A 26,907-nucleotide genomic window follows, 5' to 3' on the forward strand; every position below is an offset into this window, starting at 1 on the left:
TCAACTAGCAATGCAACTGGAAAAACATCTTGACCAAAAGGGGGAAAGGAAAAAAAAAGACACATGAGTTTATATGGCTAAGAGACTTCAAAGTGAATTGGGAGGTTATTCCAGATGTTACACTTATGCACCTCTCAGCAGGAACTCATTGACTGCTGAATTAAACAATACCCCAAATGGGAGGGCTCCTGAGGGCTCTGGAGATATCCAGACATTATAGCCAGGGCAGACAGCTCAGGAGTTTGGTGCCCTGCCAGTGGACCCTACTTTGGAATTTATGCTCTCCAGTTTGAGAGAGTTGGACTCAGTGATGCTTTCTCTACACATGACTCTTCTGCCCCCTTCTATTTGAACCTATAGTTGGTACTTGAGTTGATAGGTGTTATGTCCAAGAGACTTAAGTCTTTGGGTTGTCCATATACCAGTTGGACCCTGAATCTCAACAGATTTGTAATGCCTACTTTCCAGTTCATTGGACTCACCCAGGACAACTAACAAGAAAATGATGATGGACAACAACCATCCCAATGAATAGAGAGAGTCTGCAACTGCAAGCAAGATAGTCCCATCCATCTGCCCCAGGGCATTTAAGCTCTCTCTCAGTTGGAGGTAGAATGGGCATCACCACCCCAGAATCCTCAGGATCAGGTAATGAATGATGGACTAGTGTAGACTTACTGTTATTCTACTATAGACTTACTGTATTCTTAGCAATGGAAGAACTCTTATCATTGATATGGAGACAGTGGCCACTGGAGATTCTGAGGGGAGGGAGAGGGAAAAATAGGTATAATTAGGGAACATTTCAGGATGTGGGAATGGTCATGCATGACATTGCAATGACAGATGCTGTCCATCGTATAGCTTGTAACAATGTGTAAACTACAATGTAAACTATAACCCACACTTAGCAGCAGTGCTCCAAGATGTGTTCATCAATTGTGGTAAATGTATTGAACTAATGAAAGATGTTGTTCATGTGGGAAAATGTGGGAGGGCTAAGGAGCAGGGCATATGGGAATCCCCTATATTTTTTATGTAGCATTTATGCAATATAAATTTCTTTTCTTTTTTTTAATAAAAAAGTATATTTAAAAAATATTGAAATCTTACAATGTGTATTCTCCAATCAAAACAGAGTAATGCTTGAAATCAATGTCAGAGGGAAAAAGGGAAAATTTGTAAATATGTGGAAAATAAACAACATACTCTTAAACAACCAATGGGTTAAAGAGGAACTCAGAAGTGAAATTAGGAATTATCTTGAAGGCAATTGAAAATGAAAAGACAAAATATAAAATCTTATGGGATGCAGCATAGGCAGTGCAGATAGGAAAATTTATAGTTCTAAATGCTTTCACTAAAAAAGAGGAAAGACTTCAAATCAGAGAGCTAACTTCAAATCTGGAAAAACTAGAAAATAATAAATAAACAAAACTAAATCCAAAGCAGGTAGAAGGAAGAAAATAACACAGATTTGAATGGAGATGAATCAAATAGAAAACAAACAAAAACAATAGAGAGAATCAACAGAATCAAAAGTTAGTTGTTTGGAAAGATCAATAAAATTAAACTTTTAGCCAGATGGACAAAGAAAAAAAAGAGAGAAGATACAAATAACAAAAATCAGAAATGAAAAGGGGGACATTACTACTGACCCCACTGAAATAAAAATGACTATAAGTGGACACTATGAACAACTGTGTGACAATAAATTAGAAAACTTAGATGAAATGTGCAAAATCTTAGAAACACACAAACTACCTACAATGACTACAGAAGAAAGAGACCATCTCAAGAAATCAATTACCAGTAAAGAGATTGAATAAGTAATCAAAAATCTCCCAACAAAGAAAAGTCCAGGACCAGATCGCTTCACATGGAAATTCTAATAAACAGTACAAGAAGGCTTAATTCCAATTCTGCTCAAACTCTTCCAAAAATTGAAGAGGAGGGAGCACTTTTTAGCTCATTCTTTGAGGCAACATCACCCTAATATCAAAACTAGATAAAGAAAATGAAAGACCAATATCTCTTATGAATATAGATGCAAAACTCCTCAACAAAATACTGACAAGTGAAATACAACAGTATATTAAAAGTATTGAACATCGCAATTAGTGAGATTTATCCACAGTAACAAGATTGGTTCAACATAAGAAAATCAATTAATGTAATACACCACATTAATAGGATGAAGGGGAAAAAAAACACATTATCATCTCAATTAATGTAGGAAATGCATTAGACAAAATATAACACCCTTTCTTGATAAAAACACTTAGAACACTAGGAATAGAAGGAAACTTCCTGAACATGATAAGGGACTGTATTAGTCAGCCACACAGGTGCTGATGCAAAATACCAGAAATCTGTTGGCTTTCATAAAGGGTATTTATTTGGGGTAGGAGCTTACAGTTCCCAGGCCATAAAGCTTAAGTTACTTCCCTCACCGAAGTCTATTTCCACATGTTGGATCCAGATGGCTGCCGAAGTCTGTGAGGGTTCAGGCTTCCTGGGTTCCTCTGGGCTCAGCTCCTCTGTTTTCTCCACAAAGTCAGCGTAAACTATCAGGCGAACAGCTCTGTCTCTCTCTCCCTGGGGTTTTTGCTGTGTCTAAGGAGCTGTCTCTAATCCCCTGTGTTCTTTTCCTGGCTCAGGTCTTCTCTTCCCAGGGCTTCAGCTCAAGACTCCAGCATCAAACTCCAAACCAAAACTCCAACATTAAAATGCCTCAACTCTGTCCTTTGCCATGCCTTTTATCTGTAAGTCCCCACCCACCAAGGGGGGGGACTCAACACCCTACTGATGGTTCCCAATCAAAGCCCTAATCATAACTTAATCACAGGTACAAAACAGATTACAAACAAAATCCAATATCTAATTTTGGAGTTCATAACCATATCAAACTGCTACAGGGGCATATATGAAAAGCTCATTGATAACCTCCTCCTAATGGTAAAAGACTGAAAGCTTTCCCTCTAAAATGAGGAACAAGACAAGGATGCCCACTGTCACCAGTGTTAGTCAACATTTTACTGGAAAATCTAGCTATAAAAAATTAGACTAGTAAGAGAAATAAAAGGCATCCGTAGCAGTTTGATATTATTGATGAATTCTAAAAAGAAATATTGGATTATGTTTGGAAACTGGTCTTTTCCTCTGGGCATATTAGATTATATTGGATTCAGAGGTTTACTTGATTAATTAATCTCCACAGCTGACCTTGTAGAGAAAACAGAGGACCTGATCCCAGAGGAACCCAGGAAACCTGAATCCTCACAGATGTTGGCAGCCATCTTGCTCCAATATATGAAAATAGACTTTGGTGAGGGAAGTAACTTATGCTTTATGGTCTGGTATCTGTAAGTTCCTACCCCAAATAAATACCCTTTATAAAAACCAACCAAGTTCTGGTATTTTGCATCAGCACCCCTTTGTCTAACTAATACAGCATCCAAATTGGAAAGGAAGAAATAAAACTTTCACTATTATCCTGTGTGCAGAAAATCCTGAAATACCTGCAACAAAGCTACTAGAGCTAATAGATGAATTGAGCAAACTGGCGGGTTACAAGATCAACATCCTAAATCATTGGTGTTTCTATACACAAACAATGAAGACTTAAAAAAGAAATCAAGCAAAATTCCGTTTTCCATAGCAACTAAAAGAATTAAATATCCAGGAATCAATCTAAGCAGCCATACAAAAGATTTGTACATAGAAAACTACAAATATTGCTAAAAGAAATTAAAGATGAACTAAATAAATGAAAGGATATTCTGTGTTCATGGATTAGATGACTAAATATCATTAAGATGTAAATCCTACCCAAAGTAATTTATAGATTCAATAAATTCCAAAGAAAGTCCCAACAACCTTCTTTGCACAAATGGAAAAGCCAGTCATTAAATTTATATGGAAGTGTAAATGGCCCTGAATAGCTAAAGCCACCTTGATAAAGAAGAATGAAGTAGGAGACTCACACTTTCCAATCTTAAAACTTATTATAAAGCCACATGATACTGGTATAAGAACAGACATACAGATCAATGGTATAGAATTGAGAGCTCTGAAATCAACTCTCACCTTTATGGCTAACTGATTTTTGACAAGGTGGGAAAGACTGATTACTCAATTGGGAAAGAATGTCTCTTTAACAAATGATGCTGAAAAAATGATCTCTATTTGAAAAAAAAAAGAAAAGAAAATTTTAAAAAAGAATGACCTACTCATACCACACACAAATTGATGAAAGTCCTAAATATAAAAGCTTGAACTGTCAAACTCCTAGAAGCAAATGTAGGAAACCATCTTCAGGACCTTGTGTTAGGGAATGGTTTCTTAAACTCTATACCCAAAGCACAAGGAGCAAAATAAAAAGAGATAAATGAGACTGCATGAAAATTAAAAACTTTTGTTCACCAGAGAATTTACCATGAAAGTAAAAAGGAAACCTACATAATAGGAGAAAATATTTGGAAACCACATATCCAATAAAGGATCAATATCTGGTATATGTAAAGAAATCCTTCAACTTAATAAATAACAACAACAAAAAAAACAATAAAAAAATGGGCAAAAGACTTGAACAGACATCTCTCCAAAGAAGATATACAAATGGCCAGAAAGAACATGAAAAGCTGTTCAACATTATTAGCCATCAGGGAAATGCAAGTCAAAACCACAACGAGATACCATTTCATAGCCATTAGAATGGCTGCTATTAAAAAAAAAAAAAGAAAATAATAAGTGTTGGAGGGGATGAGGAGAAAGAGGAGCACTCATTCATTGCTAGTAGCAATGCAAAATTGTTCAGCTACTGTGGAAGATAGTTTAGCAGTTCTTCAGAAAGCTAAGTGTAGAATTGCCTTATGACCTAGCAATCCCACTACTAGGTTTGTACCCCAAAGAATTTAAAGCAGGAACACGAACAGATATTTGCACAACTATGTGAATAGAGGCATTATTATCAATTGCCAAATAATGGAAGCAACCCAAATGTGTATCAACCAATGAATGGATTAAAAAAATGTGGTATATACATACAATGGAATATTATTCAGCTGTAAAAAGGAATGAAGTCTTGATACATGCAACAACATGGATGAACCTTGAAGACATCATGTTGAGTGAAATAAGCCAGACACAAAAGACAAGTATTTTATGATCTCATGATGTAAAACAATTATAATAAGCATTTTCATAGAGTCAGACTCTGACATATAGATTATTAGAGGATGGGGTGGGGATAGGGAATAGGAAGTTAAGGCTTAGGATGTGCATGGTTCCTGTTTGGAATGATGGAAATGTTTTGGTGATGGATGGTAGTGGTGGTGACACAACATTGTGAATGCAATTAACATCACTGGATTATATATCTGTATGTGATTAAAAGGGCAAAATGTTAGATTGTGTATATAAGTAACAAAATTAAAAAAAAAAATCCACGATGGGAAGCAGACTTGGCCCAATGGATAGGGCATCCGCCTACCACATGGGCGGTTCAAACCCCGGGCCTCCTTGACCCATGTGGAGCTGGCCCATGCACAGTGCTGATGCATGCAAGGAGTGCCCTGCCAAACAGGGGTGTCCCCTGTGTAAGGGAGCCCCATGTGCCAGGAGTGCACCCCATAAGGAGAGCTGCCCAGCATGAAAGAAAGTTCAGCCTGCACAAGAATGGCGCCACACACACGGAGACCTGACACAGCAAGATGATGCAACAAAAAGAAACACAGATTCCTGGTGCTGCTGATAAAGATAGAAGTGGTCACAGAAGAACACACAGCGAATGGACACAGAGAGCAGAGAACTTGGCGGGGGGGAGGAATCCATGAAACTACAAACAGTGAACCCTAAGTTAAATCATCAACTTTAATTAATAGTACAATTATAAAAATGTGCTAATTTCAATTGTATCAAATGTTCTATACCAATACAGGGTATTGTTGGTGGGGATGGTATATGGGAATCCTGTATTTTATGCATTTTTGTTCTATAAACCTGCAACTTCTCTAATAAAGAAAAAAAAAGAAATATAAAATATTGTAGAAATCAGGGGCATAGCTAGACATGATTATGGAATGTTGAGTGGACTTTTTCTGTTGCTCATAATTGGAAAAAAAAGTTAACTCCTCTTCTATGAGAAACTGTAAAGAAAGGACAAATATTGGAGAATTATTATTGTATGTTCATTGTCTTGTTTTTATTGTATATATCAAGATGTATTATAGTTAGCAGAAGCTCACACTGATGCCCTGAAAAATTATTCCCAGCATCATAAAGTCATAGAAGTTGTAGAACTTCTAATAGAGAGGAAAAGAAAACAATCATTTTTAGCTAGGAAAACAAGACAAAGAGGAGAGTCAATGACAGAGTGGTCACAGCTTGTTCCCCAGCAGCACTTTTACATGATCTCTAGAGACAAGGATTAATTAATTGTATTGATACCCTCTGTTTTCTCAGTTTAAACAAATTAAGGTGCACTGGTATCTTCAAAAGAATGGGAAAAAATGGGCCAACAAAAGACAATAGCTGGGAAGCGGACTTGGCCCAGTGGTTGGGGCGTCCTTCTACCACATGGGAGGTCCGCGGTTCAAACCCCGGGTCTCCTTGACCCGTGCGGAGCTGGCCCATGCACGGTGCTGATGTGCGCAGGGAGTGCTGTGCCACGCAGGGGTGTCCCTGCATGGGGGAGCTCCACACACAAGGAGTGCGCCTCCTAGGGAGAGCCGCCCTGCGCGAAGGAAAGTGTAGCCTGCCTTGGAGTGGCGCCACACACATGGAGAGCTGACACAACGAAGAGAAACACAGATTCTGACAACAACAGAAGCAGACAAAGAAGAACACGCAGCAAATAGACACAGAGAACAGATGACTGTGGCGAGGGGAAGGGGAAAGAAATAAAATAAAAATAAATAAATCTAAAAAAAAAAAAAGACAATAGCTGTGTTTACCAGGACAACTAATTCATTCACCAGGTTAACAACGTTGATCAGTGTGTAATGTATATCCAAAAAAACTGATGAATGAAATGATTGTTCTAGCAATTAAGGGCAGGCAAGCTAGGTATAACTTTGAAGGTTTACATAAATAAATCAAATTATAATATAAAGGCATCCATTATCATACTCATAATATGAATATCAGGCATATTCAAGTGTGGGGATATTTAAACAATGATAGAAGTCATGTCATCCATGACTAGCCATCCTGCAATGTAATGCTTTAGCTCATCCTTTCAACCCTCAGATGCCTATTGCTATAACATTGCCAAGTGTAGGAAGGACTGTGGGGGTAGTTTGTTGACTGGTAAAAATGCCTGTGGCCAAGTTGCTACTTTTCTAGTTATATCTATCGTGAGTTTCACGTCCACGAATACTTCCTCCTGACTGTTTTCATCATTGCACAGAATATTTTCCCTGTTCTCATATAGAAAGATAATTCTTTGAATACATTTTCCTCACACCATGGAGATTTATAGAATAAAATTTGAAATTTTAGGAAAACAGCAAAGAAAATAAATATATGAAAGACAGACAAACTTTTGCTCTAAGATTCTTTTTATCTCTTAAAGATCAAATAATTTATAAATGATTGACTTTGCTTTTGCACGTTACAACTTTACCAAGGTAATATTTAAATACATGAAATGCTTCATTCAGTGAATTTAGAGTCTAATGTTTCATTCTCCCATCTTGTCCCTGTCATATATCAAATCTCTATGAAAGAGTAAGCCATATCATGAAATTTGATTACAAACACTGTAATAGCCTTTGAGCAGGCTGAATGAATGCCATTAATATATGAAGAATGTATTCATGACCATCTTTTGATATTCTTTAGGTCAACACTCACTTTCCTTCTATTTACATATCCTTAATCTTTTGTTTTCTCTAAACTTTATTTTACTTATTTCACTTTTTAAAAAATCATGAAAGCTCTCCAATTTTCTGCATATATATTGCTAGGTATACATAAAACTAAGTATACAGGACCATGGGATAATATAAAGGGTGTATTTGAATTTGGAATCTGGATGTTGGAAGAGAAAAAATATCTTGAAATTTTATTAAAATTAGTCTGGCAATTATTGATCTAAAGTTATACTGACAAGGAAATTGTTTTCCTTTGACAAGAAGAATATAATCAATATGTTCATAGACTGTGAGTATAAAATAGAATATGGCTTTATTAAGTCAGTATGATCATTTTGTAGCAGATATTGCACTTTTTAAAGGCTGTATAATAGGAACAGCCTAATCTCATATCCTGGAAGTTTCTATTTCATTGTTATCCCATTAATTTTGGTTAAATTGTACTTTTTCGAATAAGTAGACAGAAACTTAATGCTATATATAGAGAGAATAAATTTGAGTAACTATATTTGTTATTCATCAGGGTTAAGTGATCTATTAGCCAGAATAAAAAGGGTAAGTGCAATGCTGTCTTTAACCCCAAGTACAGTATACCTCAGTTTAGGGACTTCTTGGGTTTCCTTTTCTTGGTAGCCCTCTCTCATGTCACCACAGATCCCAACTTCTGTATCTGTTCAGATAAGTCTTTTCCTAAATGGATGTGTAGTAGCAGTAAACAGTACTTATTTGTTTTCTTTGTGGAAATTTTTAGGACTGGTCACACACTTACTATCCTCTTTCCCTCCCTTCCTTCCACACACATTTTTGAGAGCCCATATACGCTAGGAATTCTCAGTCTAGTGGAGAGGGAGATAGAAGAAAACAAAAAATTCCAGTATAATGTGGTAAATGTTATGAAACACCAGAGCACAGAGGAGAAACACCTAATTTAGTTATGGAGATTAGAGATGAAAATTTAAAGATTATAGCTCATACAAACATGCAAATATTTGCACACACATGCCTGAACACACTTTTTAATGCAATATTTTCTTTCCAGAAATAAGACATTTGTGACTTAGTGTTGACTGATATGCCTACCGAGAGTAACAATGAAAAAGTATTCCATCTCAGCTGAGGGTTAAGTTTTATAAACTTGTTGGTTTTTACAGAATAATAATATCACATAATTTCAAGATATTAATGCTTTTTCTAATTTCTATTAGAATTAGACTATAACCTGATTTAAAGTCAAAGGAAAGAAAAACTTTGATTAGATGTATGGTACAGTGCAAAAACTGTCAGATTAAGTAAAAAAAATGTATAGTTGTTAATCTTGGTTTGAGAGTTCATTAATTTTGACCAAGTCATTAAACTTAATTAAACCTCAGTTTCTTCACTAAAAAGATGAGGAGGCTGAAGATGATGATTTAAAAACTTCTTTCTACATTTAAACGTCTGACTTTTCTAAAAATTCTAGCTTACACCAATACTTATTTTTATTATAAGGTAATAGCCTTTAAGTTCCCACTCCTAGGAAGTACTTATAGATGATTTATGCTCCCTACAAAATTTTTCTGTCTTCCTAGTCACACAACCAGTCCCCACTATGCTAGCCAAAACTTGTCAGACTGGTTCTATTTAGACTGAGGTGACATCTTTCCTCACCTCTTTCCAACCCACAAAGTCACTTTTGGAGCTGGGGTGCACACACTCAATTGCAGACCTCCGTCTCCACAGGAGTCTACCTTACTGGTCAGCTATGTATCGGTGAGTTCCATTTTTTCTTTCTAACTTTAGGTAATTTGTAGTTTAAAATGACATAAGCCACACAAGAAAAGTGCAGCTCTCCAGTTTATCTCTTTTACTATAGAAACACTTTTTTTGAGATTTTACATGAAATTATGTTAGGAAACAGATTTGTATTCTTTACATATTAGTGTTCCTTCTCTGCTCACACCCACCCTAAAGTGTTTTCCTACATGCCTTCAGAAGAGTTCTACAAAAGATGTACATGTTGTTTGACATATGTCTTTTTGTTTGTTTGCTTCAAGAATAATAGAATGTGCTGTAAGCTTGGGCTTCATTTGTCTTATTTCAAAAAATCTTTATTTTCAAATGTATATATTAGAAAAAATTGAACTGAAATCTTGTAGATCAAATTTATGTTTCTGTAAATAAATAGTTGATGAAGGAATTATAGATGTTTTAAACAAATAAAAAACAAATTAGAGTTTGAATAAATTATTATGGTTGGAATTTTAAAAATAAACCCAATGATGTACCTGGTAACGATCAATTTCTCCTATAGAGAAATCATAATTGTATTGAGGTTGTGTGTTTGTTAAGTTAGAAACTAACCAGTAACAAGGCTTCAATGTGCCAGTTTGGATGTCAAAACTAATTTTATATTACAAAGTCAATAAAAAAAAAATGAGGAAAAAAAAAAAACTAATTTTATCTTCAGATTAAAATTTTATTTTCTCTTATATATTAGCATATTATTTTTTATTAATTTTACTTTGGGAGAAGAATGTAGTTTGAAAGATGTAATATATCCAATGGAATCCGTGGTCTTTATTTAACTAAGGGAGAATGTTCAGTTTTTTTCATTGATAGAAATTTCCACTTACTCGTTAAGTAGTTTATGTGAAAGAGATTATGAGACGTTTAAGAGAAGTTTGTTATGAGAAGTTTATTGCTCTTCTTCACATGCCAATAAAGCAACGAAGGGCCTCAGACACCACAAGGTAATTGGATTTCTCAAGGCTCCCTGCCTTTAGCAAAAATCTTTTTACAAGCCATGATTGTTTTGTGTCCTATTCTCTTTCCCTACATTAGCTTTAAAAATATTTCTAGGGAAAACAGAGCTTCAAGAAAGTCTCTGCCAAATTCAATTTACTACATAGATTCCAGGCTTACCCTTGCTAAACCCAAGCAAGTCTGGAATTTGATTTTAAACATGTGGAAGAGCTATAAGAGGACATGTGGGGATATTCGAGTGTAATCTCTAATCTGAAGCAAAAGATGCACCTATTATTTTTAAAGTTTTACATCAGTGTAGTTTGAAAGTATCCCTCAAGAAAAGAAACCTCCTGATTGTATAAGAGGTGGAATGTATCTGTGTTTGAGGTGGGCCCAGGTCATGTTAAAAGAATGGGCTAGAGTGGAAAGGAATTAAGAATGGGGAGTGCACACTCGCTGGAGTAAGTTTATCAGAAAGAATGCTTTGAACAGTGATGTGTTAAGTAAAATATTAGGAGATATGTAGACAACTTCTTTTCAAGGACATTGATTTAAAATAATGTCCTTATGAAACAGGTGGGAAGTTAACCAAATTTCTGATAACCCTTCCCTCATGTTACTTGTTCAGAATGAGGACTACTTTTTTAGAATTTAAGGTTAAGAAGAAATTTGGAACAGATAGACACTATCTTCTTATGTTGCCATTTACCCCCAACTGTTATTTTATACTATTATCTGAGTAAGAAGACACCAGCACATGCATTTATAAACACATACATATACCAAGCAGAAGGTTAAAGGAAACTTTGCCGGGAATAGGTTTATGAAGAAGAGGTTTGAGAAGGGAAGAATATGTATTTAGTGGTAGTGAGAATGTACACTAACTATAATCACTGGCCACCACTGGAAGAATTAAAAGCAAGCAGGTAGAATTATAGGCATTAACATCTACATACATTTTAGATCAATGAAGATGAAATGAGTAATATTCAAATGAAACGAAATGGACTTACTTTGATTTTACATAATTGGGTAAGAACTACCTTAAAAGCTGAGAATAGTTGTGGCTCAGATTGTCTAGGGTTCATAAGTGTTGGGTCTAGAATTCGATCCCATCTTTCTGACTCTAAGGTCCATCATGCTCTTTCCACTATAATTCATGCTCTAATAGAGAAATGGCAAACACACATATATGAATATGCCTACATGGGGAAGATGTAAACATATAGGCAAAGAAACATCATCAACAGATTAATATGAAATAATGTACATATGTTGTTGAGGGAGGATGAGCTGCAGTATAATTTTACTTTCATTTATAGGGTTTTAAAACCTTTTTAGGAAGGCACTTATTTCATTTTCTTAAAACTATCTTTTTATTTAAACAAAGTAAGTGTGTGATCTAACTTTTTTCACCCTAAATCAAAGGTGATCAGTGACTTTTTAAGAGTACAGCTCTTCAATTACGTCAGAGCTGTTTCTAAAAAGGATTATGTTTGCTTCTGTTATGAAAATCAAGTTCATTTTAGCGCAGAATTCCATGAAACTAACCTATTGGTCTGTAATAACTATAATTATAATTGACCTTTGTTATTCTTTCATTATTGCCTTTTTTCCTCTGAAAATATGCTGTTGCTTCAACATGGGGAGAATAAATGGAAGCATTCAAGAAAAATACCATCTTGTGCTTTAGACATCAGCACTGGAAATGGGGAGGGTTCAGCAGCTGGAGAGGTGGTCTTCTGAGACCATAGCTGGTGAAATGGATACTTGGATTGTATTTCACAGCTTTGTCTAGATCAGGGTTTAGAGGAACTGCACTAAAAAGTACATAAAGTATATTTCCTTGAACTACTCATTGAAGATAATGGGCGAGAATTGTGAAGAATGCTTTTCTTGTTTCAGGCAAAATTTAATATGTTTGAAATGAGTGGATCAGAGACAGAGAGAAGAGAGATTTTAAGAAGTTGAGAAAGAAAAATGGGCTGCAGAGACACCAAGTCATGCTAGAACCTGTAAGCACAATCTTTGCCCAGGTGCCTACATGTCCTGTGTGGTTGGGCAATTTCTGAGATTTTTAGAATAGTAATTTTAAAGTGATAAAACTAATCTTAGGGGAATTTAAAGTAGCATACAGGCTCCATTAAACATTATCCTACAAGCATTTATCTGAAAATGCCAGATGATATCTCTTTTGTGAAGCTGCAAAAGCAGACACAGAAGTGTTTAGTACTTTGTTTTAAGTCATACTCTGAGTCACTACAGGATAAAATTATAATAGCTATTATTTGTTTCACATGTACTCTATTCCAGGTGCTGTTCTAAAACATAATGGTCACTTAATCTTCATAACAACCTATAGTTTAATATTATACTGAGTGGACAGATGAGGAAACTGAGGTTCAGAGAGGTAACATTATTTGCCTAGGGCTAATAAATGATGGAACTGGGAATTGATCCAGGAAAATAGACTCTAAAGTCTACTTTCTTAATCATAATGCTACTGCACCCTACAATGTCTTTTTTGTTTACTATATGGTCCTACTATTATGCTGATTTAGCTGTCTCATTGTGTTGAAAGATATAAAATTAATATTTTCAAGAAACTGTGTTATTTAAAGGATAATTTTTGAAATAGACCTTTGAGGATGGTAGACAGGAAGTACTGCTGCATGCATCTATAAAGGAAAAGAATAAAATGATCAAAGATTAGGTCATTTGCATGTGGTCATAGGAATGGGTGTGGGTCAATAATAGAGATGAAATCTGTCCTGTCAGTTCACCTGCATACTGAGTCATATACTGTCAAGTACGGGAGTTAAATCAGTACAGCTGACTACATAACCCAAGAGATTTTATTGTTATTATTACTATTATCATTTAAATGTGCATAGAAATACACGATTCTTTTAAAATTAGTTATTGCACATTAAAAGCCTGCCATATCATGTTAGTGAAATACAGAAAGGACATAAACAGTGGGAATGAAAAAAATTCCTTGAGATAAATAGACACTTACACATGCACCAACATGATTCCAACATATATTTTCTCATTTTGTCCTTATAAACAACCCTGTGAGGCAGATTATTTTAATATTACCATGACCTTACAGATAAAGAAACCAAAGATTAGGAAGCTTGATAATTCCAAATCTCTGAGTTAATAATTGGTAGAGTTGTGGTGTGAGCTAGCTCCAGTGCCTATACTTTGCAGTACTCCTTTTGTCTTCATACCATGACCACTGGGATTTAGTACTCTCATGATTAAGCAGTAACTTTCCTTGACTTTCAAACAATTAGCTTAATTTTATTGTCTCAATTTTCCTGATCAAGAAAATACCATGGATAATAAATGAGTATATCGACAGTATTTTGAACTAATCTTCCAAACCATACAGTACATTTAACCTATTACTGAGCACTTAAGCATGTATTACTGGAGTCCACACAAATGCTATGTAGACAAAGAAGACATGGTAGGGTGGGATAGCATTGTGGCATGGTGTCAACTATAAGTACTGTTTCATTTAACTCTCAAGGACCCTCTGAGGTCCTGTCATGATCCTATTATCCCCATTTATAGGTGGGGAAATGTCTTTTTTTCTTCTTTGGAGGTACCAGGCCTTGAACCCAGGACCTCCTATGTGTGACACAGGTGCTCAGCCACTAAGCTACACCTGCTCCACAAAATGTAGTGCTAAGAGAGGGTGAGTAACTTTCTCAGAGCCACCTTGCTAGAGGGAGGCAGGATTAAAGCCAAGATGTTTGACCCAAAGCTCAAGTTTTTGACCACTAAGCACGAGAATGGAACTTACTGGGTTAAAGTCATAGAGCTTGAACAAGGAGACCATATATTGGAACCTTGGTCTCCTAATTTATTAGCATTAGATTTATTATTCCTATCGCAAAATCACCCTGTTAGAGCAGATCAAGTAAAAGTATTTTATCATCTTTTTTAATACAGAAACTACTACAAGAGAAACAGTATTTCTTAATATCTTCTTTCCCCAAGTATAATGATATAAAAATGGTAATTTACTTTGATTACAACTAATCTACTTTGGATATTGTCATCATTTCAAATTTAACTGTGACTGGAAACCCAGATTGACAGTGACTTACATAAAATGGAAGTTTATTTCTGTTTAATGTAAAAGAAGATTGAAAGTAGTCCGGTTAAGACTAATAATTAATTAGGAATCTAGGCTTCTACTATCTTTTGCCCCACTGTCATGACTATGTGTCTTCCTAATTATGGTCCAGTATGGTGCCCTGAGCTACTACTAACATACCTATATTCTAGCTATGAAATGCCACCTGTATTCTAGCCACCAGAATAGAAACTCTATTGGCCAGAACTTATTCACAGGGTGACTCCTTTGGACAAAGGACACTATTCTGTTTTCCAGGTAACCATGTACCAACTTAGAACCAAGGATTGTACTATTAAGGAAGAAGGGAAGCACAACTATTTGGGATAGGAAACTCTCTAAGAAAAATATGTGGATTTGAATGGTTAGTGGTACAGTCAACTCATTGTGATTAACAGTAGGCAGGTGGATATATGGGTCTGAAATTTAGACAAGTGACCTGGGTTAGAGTTATTGAATTGGTAATCATCAGCATCTAGCCATTAACTACAGCTGTGGAAATTGACAACTTAAAATATTTGGTTCTTTCAGATAAAATAATACTTTTCTTGCAATTTTATGGTATTAAATTGCACAGTAAATTCTATCTTATTATCTTATCTAGTATGAATTCAAATATATTTTACCATGTTATTAAAATTCCAAAATATTATGATTAAGTCAATTTCACAAATATTGTGCTCTACCCAAAAGTTAGACTCAGTTAGTACTTCCACATATTACAGATTAGTAATTGGGGCAGAGAATTCATTAATTAAGGTAATTCACATTTGGAAGAATCATATAAACATTAACGGTCCATATATTTCCCAACTGTCCTCATCGCTAAATTGATTCAGATAGGGTTTTATTGTATGCAGGCATTTCTAGCACATGTTAAGGATTCTTGGTGTATGGCTTATAGTGCTTGCCAGGGAAACAAAAACTTGGAGGACACCTTAAGATCTTAGTATGTGCTACAATTGGCATGTTCTGATTTGAAGGCATGCCTTCATTGGGGCCTAAGGATTTTGCTTTAAGATGCAAGGGATCAAAAAACAATCGCATTTCCTTGTATGCGTGATAGTTGAATTTTCCAAATGACTTGCTGTTGTTTAGTTTGGCCATTCCAAATAATCTGGCAATGTAGCCACCAGAAAAGTGATGTGCTTGAATAATTTGTGAAAACTGTTTAATAAAAGCAGAATTATAATTAATATCAACCACTACTAGGTTAAGGCATGGAACATTACATTTGGAAGAAATTGAAGAGCATTAATATCAAGCCAAATATCCACTTTAAATGAAGAAAATGAGATAACATTCAACATCACAAAATTTGGTAGATACTGGAACTTGTGCAATATTGAATATGATCTCAGATTTTGCCTTTGTTGGAAGTAATACTAAGTTGATGGGCATCAGCCTTCCAGTTCAGAGTTATTTCAACAATATCATGCCAGCTCTCACAGGAAACATCTAGGCAAAGTCACAAGAAAGAATTAGCAGGAAGACATCTAATGTTATGAAAAATTTCTGTAAGTTCATGTTTTATATGTTTTAACATAAGCTATATGTTTTAACAACCACAAAGGTGTCTCCAGGTTAGGAATCTTAACCATTTTTATTCTGATATTCTTGCCACCACATACTCAACACACTCCCTGTTGATTCTCATTCTTCTTTCACACTTTAAGTTTTCACAATTCCATTTATTTAGCTGCAATGGTATCCCTTCCTTCTTAACGCTGCTGCTTTTAAAGTTGCTTACTCGGATCATGATAATTTACTATTAATATCTTGAACTGGAAAGAGTTTGAGGAAAAGAAAGCAAATATATTAGTGGAATGTAAAGCTTATAACAGCTCAATTTATAAGCCAATAAATCCATACCTAATTATTTAACAATATCTTTATAATTTGTACCCTATCTATTTGTGATTGTAAATTCCTAGAGGTCAGGCAAAGTGTCAACCTAAACACTGGTTTGTAGTATGCTATGCTACACCTTATCTGATTAAGAACTTAATAAAGACCTTGATGGTAACACAGAGGAGATCAGAGACATTCCTTACTGTTGAGTTGCCACTGATATTTATATAACATACTTATCTAACAAAGTCTGATGATAAGATATCTTAATTACTTCCTTTTAAAATTGAGGGATGAAAGATACTATTACTTGAGCTTTATGATTTGTTAAAACATAGGCATAATTAAACTATGAGTTTTGAGTAAATTAACAGTTAATAAGTGGTAGGGTTTTCTGTCATACAATATTTACTAAGAACTGTACTGCTCTAATACTATAATTTCTTTTTAATATTTATTTTAGCGTCTGCTGTCTCTGTTTATTTTGTGTTTGAATCCAACCTGGAACCTCCAATGTGGGAGGGAGACGCTCACTGGCTTGAGCCACCTGTTTCCCGTACTATAATTTTAATACTATATCTTTAAACAGCCCATTTTTTTTGTCTGCTATTTCTATGAGCCTTATTTATAAGTGAAAATAGCTTCTAGAACCATTTCAATAATAATTAGAGAACCGATGTCACTTCTTCCACCAATAAAATTGTTTTTACTAAAATATAAGTGGTGCCATTTGCCAGTATTGAGGGATATACTGTATTAGGAAACTAGTTTTTGTTTCTAAACTGAAATATGTTGAAAATATAGTTCATTGCATTGCATAATATCCTTTTTAAAAAACATTGTATAGGCCATTCCCTTTCCTCCATCTTGGAGCCTGTGGAGGCCTACTGGGATCATGGTTTCTAAAATGGCAAATTTGTCTGGAAGGCTGTGGTTCAAAACCACTTTCACTGGCTATAAGCTGGGGCTCCAGAACCAGAGGAAGCACACAGCTCTTCTTAAAATTGACGACATTTATGTCCTAAATGAAACTGAATTTTTTTTTTGGCAAGAGATGTTCTTGTGTGTACAAAGCTGAAAACAACACAGTGGCTCCTGGAGGCAAACATAACAAAGCCAGAGTAATCTGGGGAAAGGTAACTCATGCCCATGGAAACAGTGGCATGGTCTGTGCTAAATTCCAAAGCAACCTTCCAACTATGGCCTTTGGACACCAAATCTGTGTGATGTTGTACCCCTCAAGGAATTAAACTTACCGAAAAGTAAATAAAATTGCTGATTTTTCCTTGTAAAACAAAACATAATATCCTTTTTGTGAGGTCCTGAAAGAATTGTACTGCTACTGATAAACTGGTCTGTTTTTATCTTATGGTTGTCAAGAAAAATATACCTGAGCAAGGTGTGTTTGTTTTGCTTTGCTTTGTTTTGTTTTTGAGTTGGCTACTAGAAAGCTACAAATTTGTGGTCTGACTTAAGAAAATGTGTAAGTGAGGATTATGATATGTAGTTTTAGTATTATTCTCATTTTGTTTTCACTTGTTTTGCTTTATTTTTACATCCATAAATTTATTTTAATACCATGCATTTCTAGTCTATATATCCATAAACAAATCTTGAAAAAAGTATGATATAAGTAAAAAATTTATAATAAAAACAATGAGCTGCCCATCATTTCTTTCAGTGATATAAAAAGAAAATGGAAACAGTTGTGTGGTAATTAGATAACCTCCCTTGTTATAATTGTTACTTCTCTTTGAGAATTATCCATAATTAGCACTGCAATGAGTGCACACATTATAATTCAGTTCAAGGACCTTGCTATGTTATCAGAATCTTTATAGATGTGTTTTGTGTATCATTGGACCGAATAGAAATATATTATTTGCATTTTTATAAGAAGCATTTTACTAGTATTACTTCTCTGTTTTTTTTTTTAAACAGCAGTAATCCATGCACACATTTACAAAATTTTAGTTCCATCTTGAACATTTTTATATTCTTGTTCTCAAGAGTATGTGAAGTAATGAAGGTCTGACAAATGGCTGCTGGTATGAGCTTTGCACAGAGGAAAAAAATCCAAGTAGTTGTGTAGATAGGACAAACAAGGACAGTCCTTTGGGATAAAGAACAAGCTGGTGCCAAATACATAATACATCCTGAATAAATATTTATTAATTCAACTTGTAAATCTTAGGCACTGATTTAGGGAATTAGCAAAATCATAATGTACTGGGCTGTGGTTTCTCTCTCTATGCTTTTGTTTTAATATCATAATATAAATTCAATGCCCCCAAATAATATCTCCTGAAATAAATGTTCCCTTACTTGCACTCTTCTTTTGGCACTGTACTATGATAACACTTTTAGGGTAGACAAACCAAATACACAGTTGGAAAATCACGTATGCTCAATACAAGTGAAATAGAAATATTAACTACAAAACTTGATCATTACATAAATGTTTTCTTGAAAATCAGGCTTCACCTCACTATTAATTATTCTTCACAATGTCTGACTTGTTTTTCCTTGTGAGTAATATTCCCAATTTTTTCCCAAGGGCTAAGATGGACCATAAGTGCTTTGAGAGAGTTCAACACTGTTATTAGGGCACTGGCAAATGGTCTGTCCCATTTGGTTTGGTCAACTTCAATTCAGTTCACTCTGTGACATTTCTTGAACACCATGAACATGTGTTCAAGAATACAGAGATAAATAAGGCTTAGACTCCATGTCCAAGTTGTTCAGAATTCATACTTCAAAGTGATATATGGAAGTGAGTAGATCTGACAAGTAAAGGGGACTTTTTGAACTGGCTCTTACAGATACACAGGCTTATATGATGCAAGCAAAGAGTAGACTCTAAGTGACTCCACATAGGAGGCAGCATGAGCAAAGGCAGTAAGTTGGCTGGTGGGAAAGAAGGGAAATATCAGGCAGAGGCCGCTTGGGTTTCTAGTATTTGGAGCCATTGCTTATCAGATTTAGAAAGCTTACAGTAACAGAGAATGATTCATAACTTGGAAGCAGAAGAGAAACCTGTTATTAAGGTACAGGACAAGTTTTAGTGAGAGATGACAGAACATGATCAGTGGCAATACAATTGGAGACAGACTTCATTAGATTTGCCATCCTGTGAGACTGGAAAATGGAAAGATCATTATAGCGTCCAAACATAGTACGGATTGACTTGTAGGCTATTGATTAAGTCGGGTTGAAATCTATGACCCATGGACAATTCCCAGCCCACCACCTATATTTGTATGGCCCTAGAGCTAAGGTTAATTTTTTTTTCATCTTTAAATGGTTGAAAATAAATCAAAAGATAAAAAATATTTCATGACAATTGAAAATTATATGAAATTCAAATTTCAGTGTAGAGAAATAAAAAGTTTTACTGGAATGCAGCCATGCTTATTTGTTTTTCCATTTCTATGGCAGATTTTGCTCTTTAACAACAGAGTAGTTGGTGACAGATTATATAGCCCATAAAGTCTACAATATATAATCTGGTCCCTTACAGAAAATGTTTGCTGGCCCTTGGATTAAGTACTTGACAATAATGCTTTGGAACCAACAACTTTACAGATATTGTGCATGGCTCATTCCAAAAAAGTTGAACTGGACTGAGCTGGTAAAACCGATATGAGAGAATATCAGATCTGTTTATGACCATGAAAGACGAGCAGTTTGGGACCCACTACTAATCAGCACATGGTGGTGTTGTGTATGGGTGCTTGCTTGGGTAAACTTTTCTTTAAAGGCACTGTGAGTCTTGATTTATCAATCTCCAGTGCTTGCCATGAGGTCGGTTTGGGTTAGTACCTTTTCCCCCCTCCCTTTCTGGGGTTGTTGTTGCTTTTCTTTTTTAGCACTATTTTTAAAGATGATATGTCATTGAAAAGAAGTGCCATTCAGATTCAGAAGGGAAGAGATCTCAGTAATGTGATCTTTACCATTATTATTAATAATTAAAATAATGATGATGATAATAATAGTCCTGCTATTTGAACAATGATTTTTCTACTTGGAAGCTCAAAGTACTAAAATACTCCCTCACTTTTTATCTCTATATAGCTTGTCAGGAGGTATCTAGAATTATTACTCCTGTTTTTCATGTGGAGAAAATAAAAGAGAAAATTGAATCTACTGGTACAAAACTACACTATAAAAAACTTTGTGGCAGAACTCAAAAGTGTACTCTCTTAATTTCTATTCAAAGCATTTTTGACTGGATTTTTTTCCCTCTCCTTCGAAGCCATCAAAAATGTAGGTTCACTAAAATAGTTGTGGGAGGTAGGATCAAGAAATGAGGGTACCACTGGTACATCTTACAGGATGGTGATGGGATGTACGTTAAAAGACATATATAATCTTCCATGATTTTTTCCCCCATTTAATAAGTCCCTTTCTTTTTTCATTCAAAAGCTGTGCCTTTTTTTTGGTTAATGAAAATAAGCTTTATTATTACATCAAGTAATAAATTCATGCAAAGATGCAAAAAGTTTTAGCCATTTTTTCCCCAGACATTTTAATCAACTTATAGGAAACATAGAATTGACATTTACTTACAATCTCAGTATGAAAATTTTTGGGGGTCCTTGTTATTTATAACTTGGTACTTTTTAAATTGACTTCAAAGCATTTACAGTCATTCAAATGCTTAAGCAAAAAAGAAGTAATGTTTCTACACTGTATGCCAAACTGGGACCAGTTACTAAGTAAATATCCATGTTTTTATTGTTAAAAAATCCACCTTAAAAATATTTAAATAAAAATGAAAGTTTCTCTCTTGTTTCTGCCATTCCATTCTTTACTATTAATAGTTTGGTGAATCCCTGTATATATATTTTTCTATGCACATACATACGTAGTTTTATTGTTTACAAAAACTGGAACACAGAATGCATGCTATTCTGAAACATGTTTTCATTAAAATATATAATTAACATTTTTCATGTTAATATTGATCTACATCAATATTTTTAATGACTGCCTTGTTTTACTTTGTGCTCTTGATATAAACTATTGCAGAAAAAATGGAACTTCTGTCTTATATTTTGCAATTCTACATATCAATCATATACGTCTGATAAATTTATCATGTTTCCTACAATTACAAATTCATTTTCTTCAACTGGTATGCTTTGAGATTAGTTGAGAAGACCTACCCTCCCTGCATCCCTTCCCCACTCTCTCCTCCCCATTTTGCTTACTTCTGTTATACACATCTCCTTTCTTCTGAAACAGATGAACAGCAAGCATTCAGGGATGAAGAAACAGGAGTCAGTTTTGAACTTCTTAGCCACTCTTGCACATAAAAAAATAGCCTCTTCCTAGAGAAGCCTTTTTATATTACAGTTATTGCCATTCTAGGAACAGGTGCTTGGAATCCCACTCAAGGGAGGATTGTACATGGAAGAGGTTGGGGAGAGGAAGATATTGTTTCCCTGGCTACAGCCTAGTGGGAATATCAAAGAGAAGGGAGGATGCCAAGAAGAGTCCTTGGAGCCTTCAGTGGGGCACAGTCATGTACTGATGATGACATCATTGTTTTCTGTGACAATGTTCCCTGCTGAGCCAAGGTTGGGGCAATGATGTGGTATGAACCAATACGATATTCTCACTTCCTGTTCTCTTGATTTCTATAAACAAGAATTATTTATTATAAAGTCCTTTGCAGTTTGCAAGAAGTTTTCACATCCATGATCTCATTCTGTGTCTCACAATCAACCATGTGCTTTAGACAGGATGGCTATCCTGTCTCTAATTGGCTGATGGAGAAACTTAGTTTAGATTTTAAATGATTTGTCCCAAATTGGAGAGCTGGTAAGGAAACAGCTGCTTAGAATCCTATTTATTCTGATTTAATACCCAGTGCTCCCATCACGTTAAGACCATACCTTCTTTCCTGTCCTCACAGTCGAGACAGGTAGAGCTCTGGAAATAGGAAATGCATGCCACTGGTGCTATTCAAGAAATTAAAAAACAAAATAAAACAGTATCATCTTCAAACTCTTTAGCCAATTTGGATTTACTCTTTTATTTTCTGTAGCTTTTGTGTTTGCTTGGCAATAAAGGAATACTATCAAAAAAACCAGGTTGGTCAACATTTTTCAGTAATATGTTTTTGGAAGCAGAACAATTGGAAGAGGTTGAGGGAATCTCATGCAGAAAGAATTTACATAGTTTAGAGGTAAATATTTCTAGAAAACTGAGGTTCTTTAGAAGGAAGCCTCTGGTTATCTGTTATGTGTATTCTCAAAGTTTGGTTTGGAAATAAAGTAGTAGAAAGAGAGCAGAATTAGAAACTCTGTCTGGAAACTGGTATGATTCAAGCTGTAAACTGACAGGCTGTTTAAGCTTCTAGAGTACTAGAGACAGTGCTCTAAACATTTCAGTAGCTCCTGTAGTATGTAACTCAATATCTTGAACATAGCCAGCTGAATAAATAATACCTAACATTTACATAGCACTTTCTATATACAAGGCATTTTTTAAAATTTTATTTTAAGATTTATTTTATTTATTTATTTCTCTATACCCCTCGATGTTTTGCACTTGCTATGTCTCTTGTCTTCCTTGTTTCTTTAGGAGGTACCAGGAACTGAACCCAGGACCTCTGATATGGAGGGAGGCACCTAATTGCTTGAGCCACTTCCACTCCCTGCTTTGTTGTATCTCTCATGTTTTTCCTCCCTGTGTCTTTTGTTGCAACATCTTGTTGCACCAGCTTGCCATACCTGCCTGTTGTGTCAGCTCACTGTCTTCTATAGGAGGCAGCAAGAACCAAACCAGGGACATCCCATGTGGTAGACGGGAGCTCAATTATTTGCACCACATCCGCTTTCCACAAGGTACTGTTAAAAGTACTTTATATATAGTCATTTTTAAAATCCTCACAATAATCCTATGAGGTAGATAATATTATTTTCATCTTCATTTTATGGAAGGAAACTGAGGCTCAGAAAATTTAAATTAGTTGTTTAAATTCGTGCAACCAGAGCCAGGATTGGATTCAGGATGCTTTGGGCCAGGGAAGTGCTCTAAACTGAGAAACTACACAACCATCTAACTGAATGTGCTTTATTCCTTAGAAATGTCTGCCTTGCCTAAGGAGTGGACACAATGTACATTGTGATATAACATCTATTTGCTTTCTTTCTCAGGCCAGCTGTGGTGAGGGCCAGGAAAAGAATTTATTTGGAGCCCTGGGTTACTGGCCTTATCGCCTTTATATCCTTGATTGTTCTGGCAGTGTGCATTGGACTCATTGTTCATTATGTGAGATACAGTAAGTATGAGCTGTGCTGTCATCATGTGATTTAACCCAAATATTTCCTCACTTACCGTCCCTGTTTTGATTTGCCTCTGGCTTATTCATTCATTACTATATTTCATTTGCATAGCTGGTATAAAGAACTTTTTATCTGCTTTGTCTGTCATTCAATTCTCACAAGTCAGGAAGGATTTTTTTCTGTCATTGATGTAGCAATACTTCCTGCTGGGAAAAGCATGCTGATTTTCATAATAATAAAATTAGTTATTAAGTGATAATCCAGTTTTCAACAAGGGAAGGAATGGAGGCATGTAGGATTCCTAGAGTCCAATGTTTTGAGATATTTAAGGTCATAGGGAAATCACCTGACTTAAAATAGTTCCAGAAATTGAAATCCTGACAGCCAGAAAATTGATTACACAATATAGGAGCAGAGAGAAGAACTAGTGTGTTCTATACGAGTAAGTTGGACAAATGCTTATTATGCTATATTGTTGATAATTGCCTATTTCTTGGCACATTATTGTTAGTGATTAAAGAGGACAGACTATGCTGAGAAAGTTAATTATAATGAGACTCATTCTGTGGTAATCATGTACCTCCTTGCTAGATGAGCCACAGTTGTGATTTTGTTAGAATGGTCTCCTGGGTACTTCAAAACAACTCTTCTGAAGTTTCCTTCTACTGTGCCTCCGGTTTTGATTAGTTGACTCAACTATGATCTGTTGGATTACTATCTCCCTCTGTGAGTAGATTATGCTTTGGTGTTCAAGACCCTGTAACAAAAGAAGCTAATTATATGGTTCTAATTTAATTGGAAATTTGGAGAAGTTGCTTTCCTATCAAGAGAAATGGTGATATTGCAAATTGGTTGTCTTCCTCCACCATCAGGCACAAGTCCAACCACAATTTATAAATAAAGGGATCATTACTGGGTAGTTTAAGGAAATATAACTAAAGCAAAGATTTGGATGGCTAGGACTGTGCTTTATTCACTCTTGTATTTCCATGCAAAACCATGTCACCTATTAGATGCTTATTGAATAGTGAATAATACCTATGATATTTTCTTGGGGCATGCTTTGGTGTATCTAACTTCATGAGGAATTCCTAGAACTACGAGGGGTCTGATCACTTCAGTGAGAGAAATTTCTCCTTATTATGTCTCCTCCGGCACTTTCCAAGCTAAGTTTCGTATGCCTTTTATGCATACAATGGAAAGCTGGCAAGATTTTTCTAGTAAACTGTGTTTACTTCCAGTACTCCTGTGTCTGGATCCTATTGTTTGTTTGCTTAGCTGAGTAATATGGAACTCAATTTCCATGTCCCCACAGCACACCTGAATAAACAGCAGTTGTTCTAACTAGTCTTACTGTCTTGTGTTTATTACCAGTCCTCTGTTCCTTGGTATGTAAACTAAGACTATAATAGACATAACACATGACCATGACCATGACCATTTAGGAGCTGGCATGCCAAGATAAACAAAATAAACCAAACCAATTGAATCAGTACAGAAACAGAGGTACAGATAAAAGTGATCAAACCTGGGGAAAAGTTATTTTGGCCCTCATTTCATAAAGCCTAGGAAACACAGAATTGCATGTACAGTACATGTCCAAGGGCATTTGGAGGTGCATTTTTGCTCTTTTTGTAATTAGACTGGCAGGAAGTGAATATGTTATAAAGAATGTCATTCCGGGTATGGAATCACAAACCTGTTAGGAAATCTTCAACAAATTTATACTCATCCTTATTTTTCTTACTTTTCTATTAATATTCCCAACAATATTTTTCAATAACTACACATGCCACATAATTTTGCCAAGTGGGGATATGTTTTGACATTGGGTTGCCTGTTTGGATATTTAGAACAAAGTAAAATATTGATTACAGATAGTAAGTTGTTCATTAGGCTGAACTATATGAAATTGTCCATATTTGACCACTTTTGGCCTATACAAATGGCAATTTCCTAGCTTAATAATTTAAGAAAACAGATCTAAGGAAGTAGAAAAGTATGTTCTCCTCCTTTCTAGAACCTTGCTATTCAATGTGTAGTTAGGTACCAGCCACATCAACATCACCTGGGAGCTTGTTATTAAAGCAGAATCTTGGGTCCAACTTTAGACCTACTGAACTAGAACCTGAATTGTAGTAAGATCCCAGGTTCATTCATTTGCTCACTGACGTTTGAAAAGCAGCATTCTATTACTTTCTATTACTTTTATAAAAATGACCAGATTCAAAATATATATATAAAATGCTTTTCAGTACATGTATAGAGGAGCTCTTTTCCTGGCCTTGTAGTTGTAACTTTTTTTATTAAGTTCATATGCAGGTTAGTTTCCATAACTATTAAATGTGGATAATGCACAAAGGTGCACAATGTGTTTCCTTCATCTCAGAGGTTAAGTGAAGAGAGAAAGAATGGGAAGGAGACAGGAGAAGAGAAATTAAATTGGATAAAGCATACTCCATTATCCTCAAATAGCCATGTTCCATTGTCTTGATCATCACTGAATCTCTAATGCCTGGTACAGCGCCTCTCTCAGAAAGCGTAGTCCATATTCATATTTGTTTAATGGATGAATGAAAGAATGAATGAATCTTCTGAGGTCTCTTTTTGCTTCTGGTACAAAAGGGTAGAAGAAGAGATATACTGCATTCAACTCTTTAGTAAGCCAAAGATGTGGGCTGCAAGCAGAGGCAGTGGCTAAAAAAATCAAGCAAACAAACCCCTTTGGCTAGTGGGAGAAGATAATTGGAGTAACTAGAGAGCCAGGTGAAACTAAGTATCCCTGGAGGGGTTATGCCAGGTGGCAGCCCTAACTCCCCAATCTTCCTATTTATTGACCTCCCCTGAAATTTGAATCCCTACTCTCATCTTCTTTAGCCAAAGTAAAGTTTCTCATGCCTGACCCCTTGTGGTCAGAATTTATATGTATTTTACTGGATTGGGGGAAATCTGTTTTTGGAATGTTAAAAATGCAGTCACTCTTGGGAAGCTTCTGAACTCTTTCCTG

General features: G+C 35.4%; 1 protein-coding gene across 2 annotated transcripts in view; it reads left to right on the forward strand.

Annotated features, from left to right (window-relative positions):
* Positions 1–26,907, forward strand: part of LOC101430809 (transmembrane protease serine 11E) — a 125,998-nt gene that overhangs the window by 63,950 nt on the left and 35,141 nt on the right. The window contains exons 3-4 of one of the 2 annotated variants that reach the window (XM_071216213.1): positions 469–648; positions 23,772–23,896. Coding sequence is in view for 1 of the 2 variants with exons in the window: in XM_071216212.1 (XP_071072313.1) it covers positions 9,619–9,626; positions 23,772–23,896 (133 nt within the window). In the remaining variant the exon portion in view is untranslated. Of the gene's footprint in view, positions 1–468; positions 649–9,542; positions 9,627–23,771; positions 23,897–26,907 lie in introns of those variants that run through there. The other variant, XM_071216212.1, reaches the window with a different exon arrangement.

This window comes from Dasypus novemcinctus, chromosome 1 (genome assembly GCF_030445035.2).
Source record: "Dasypus novemcinctus isolate mDasNov1 chromosome 1, mDasNov1.1.hap2, whole genome shotgun sequence".
NCBI classification, from domain to species: domain Eukaryota; kingdom Metazoa; phylum Chordata; class Mammalia; order Cingulata; family Dasypodidae; genus Dasypus; species Dasypus novemcinctus.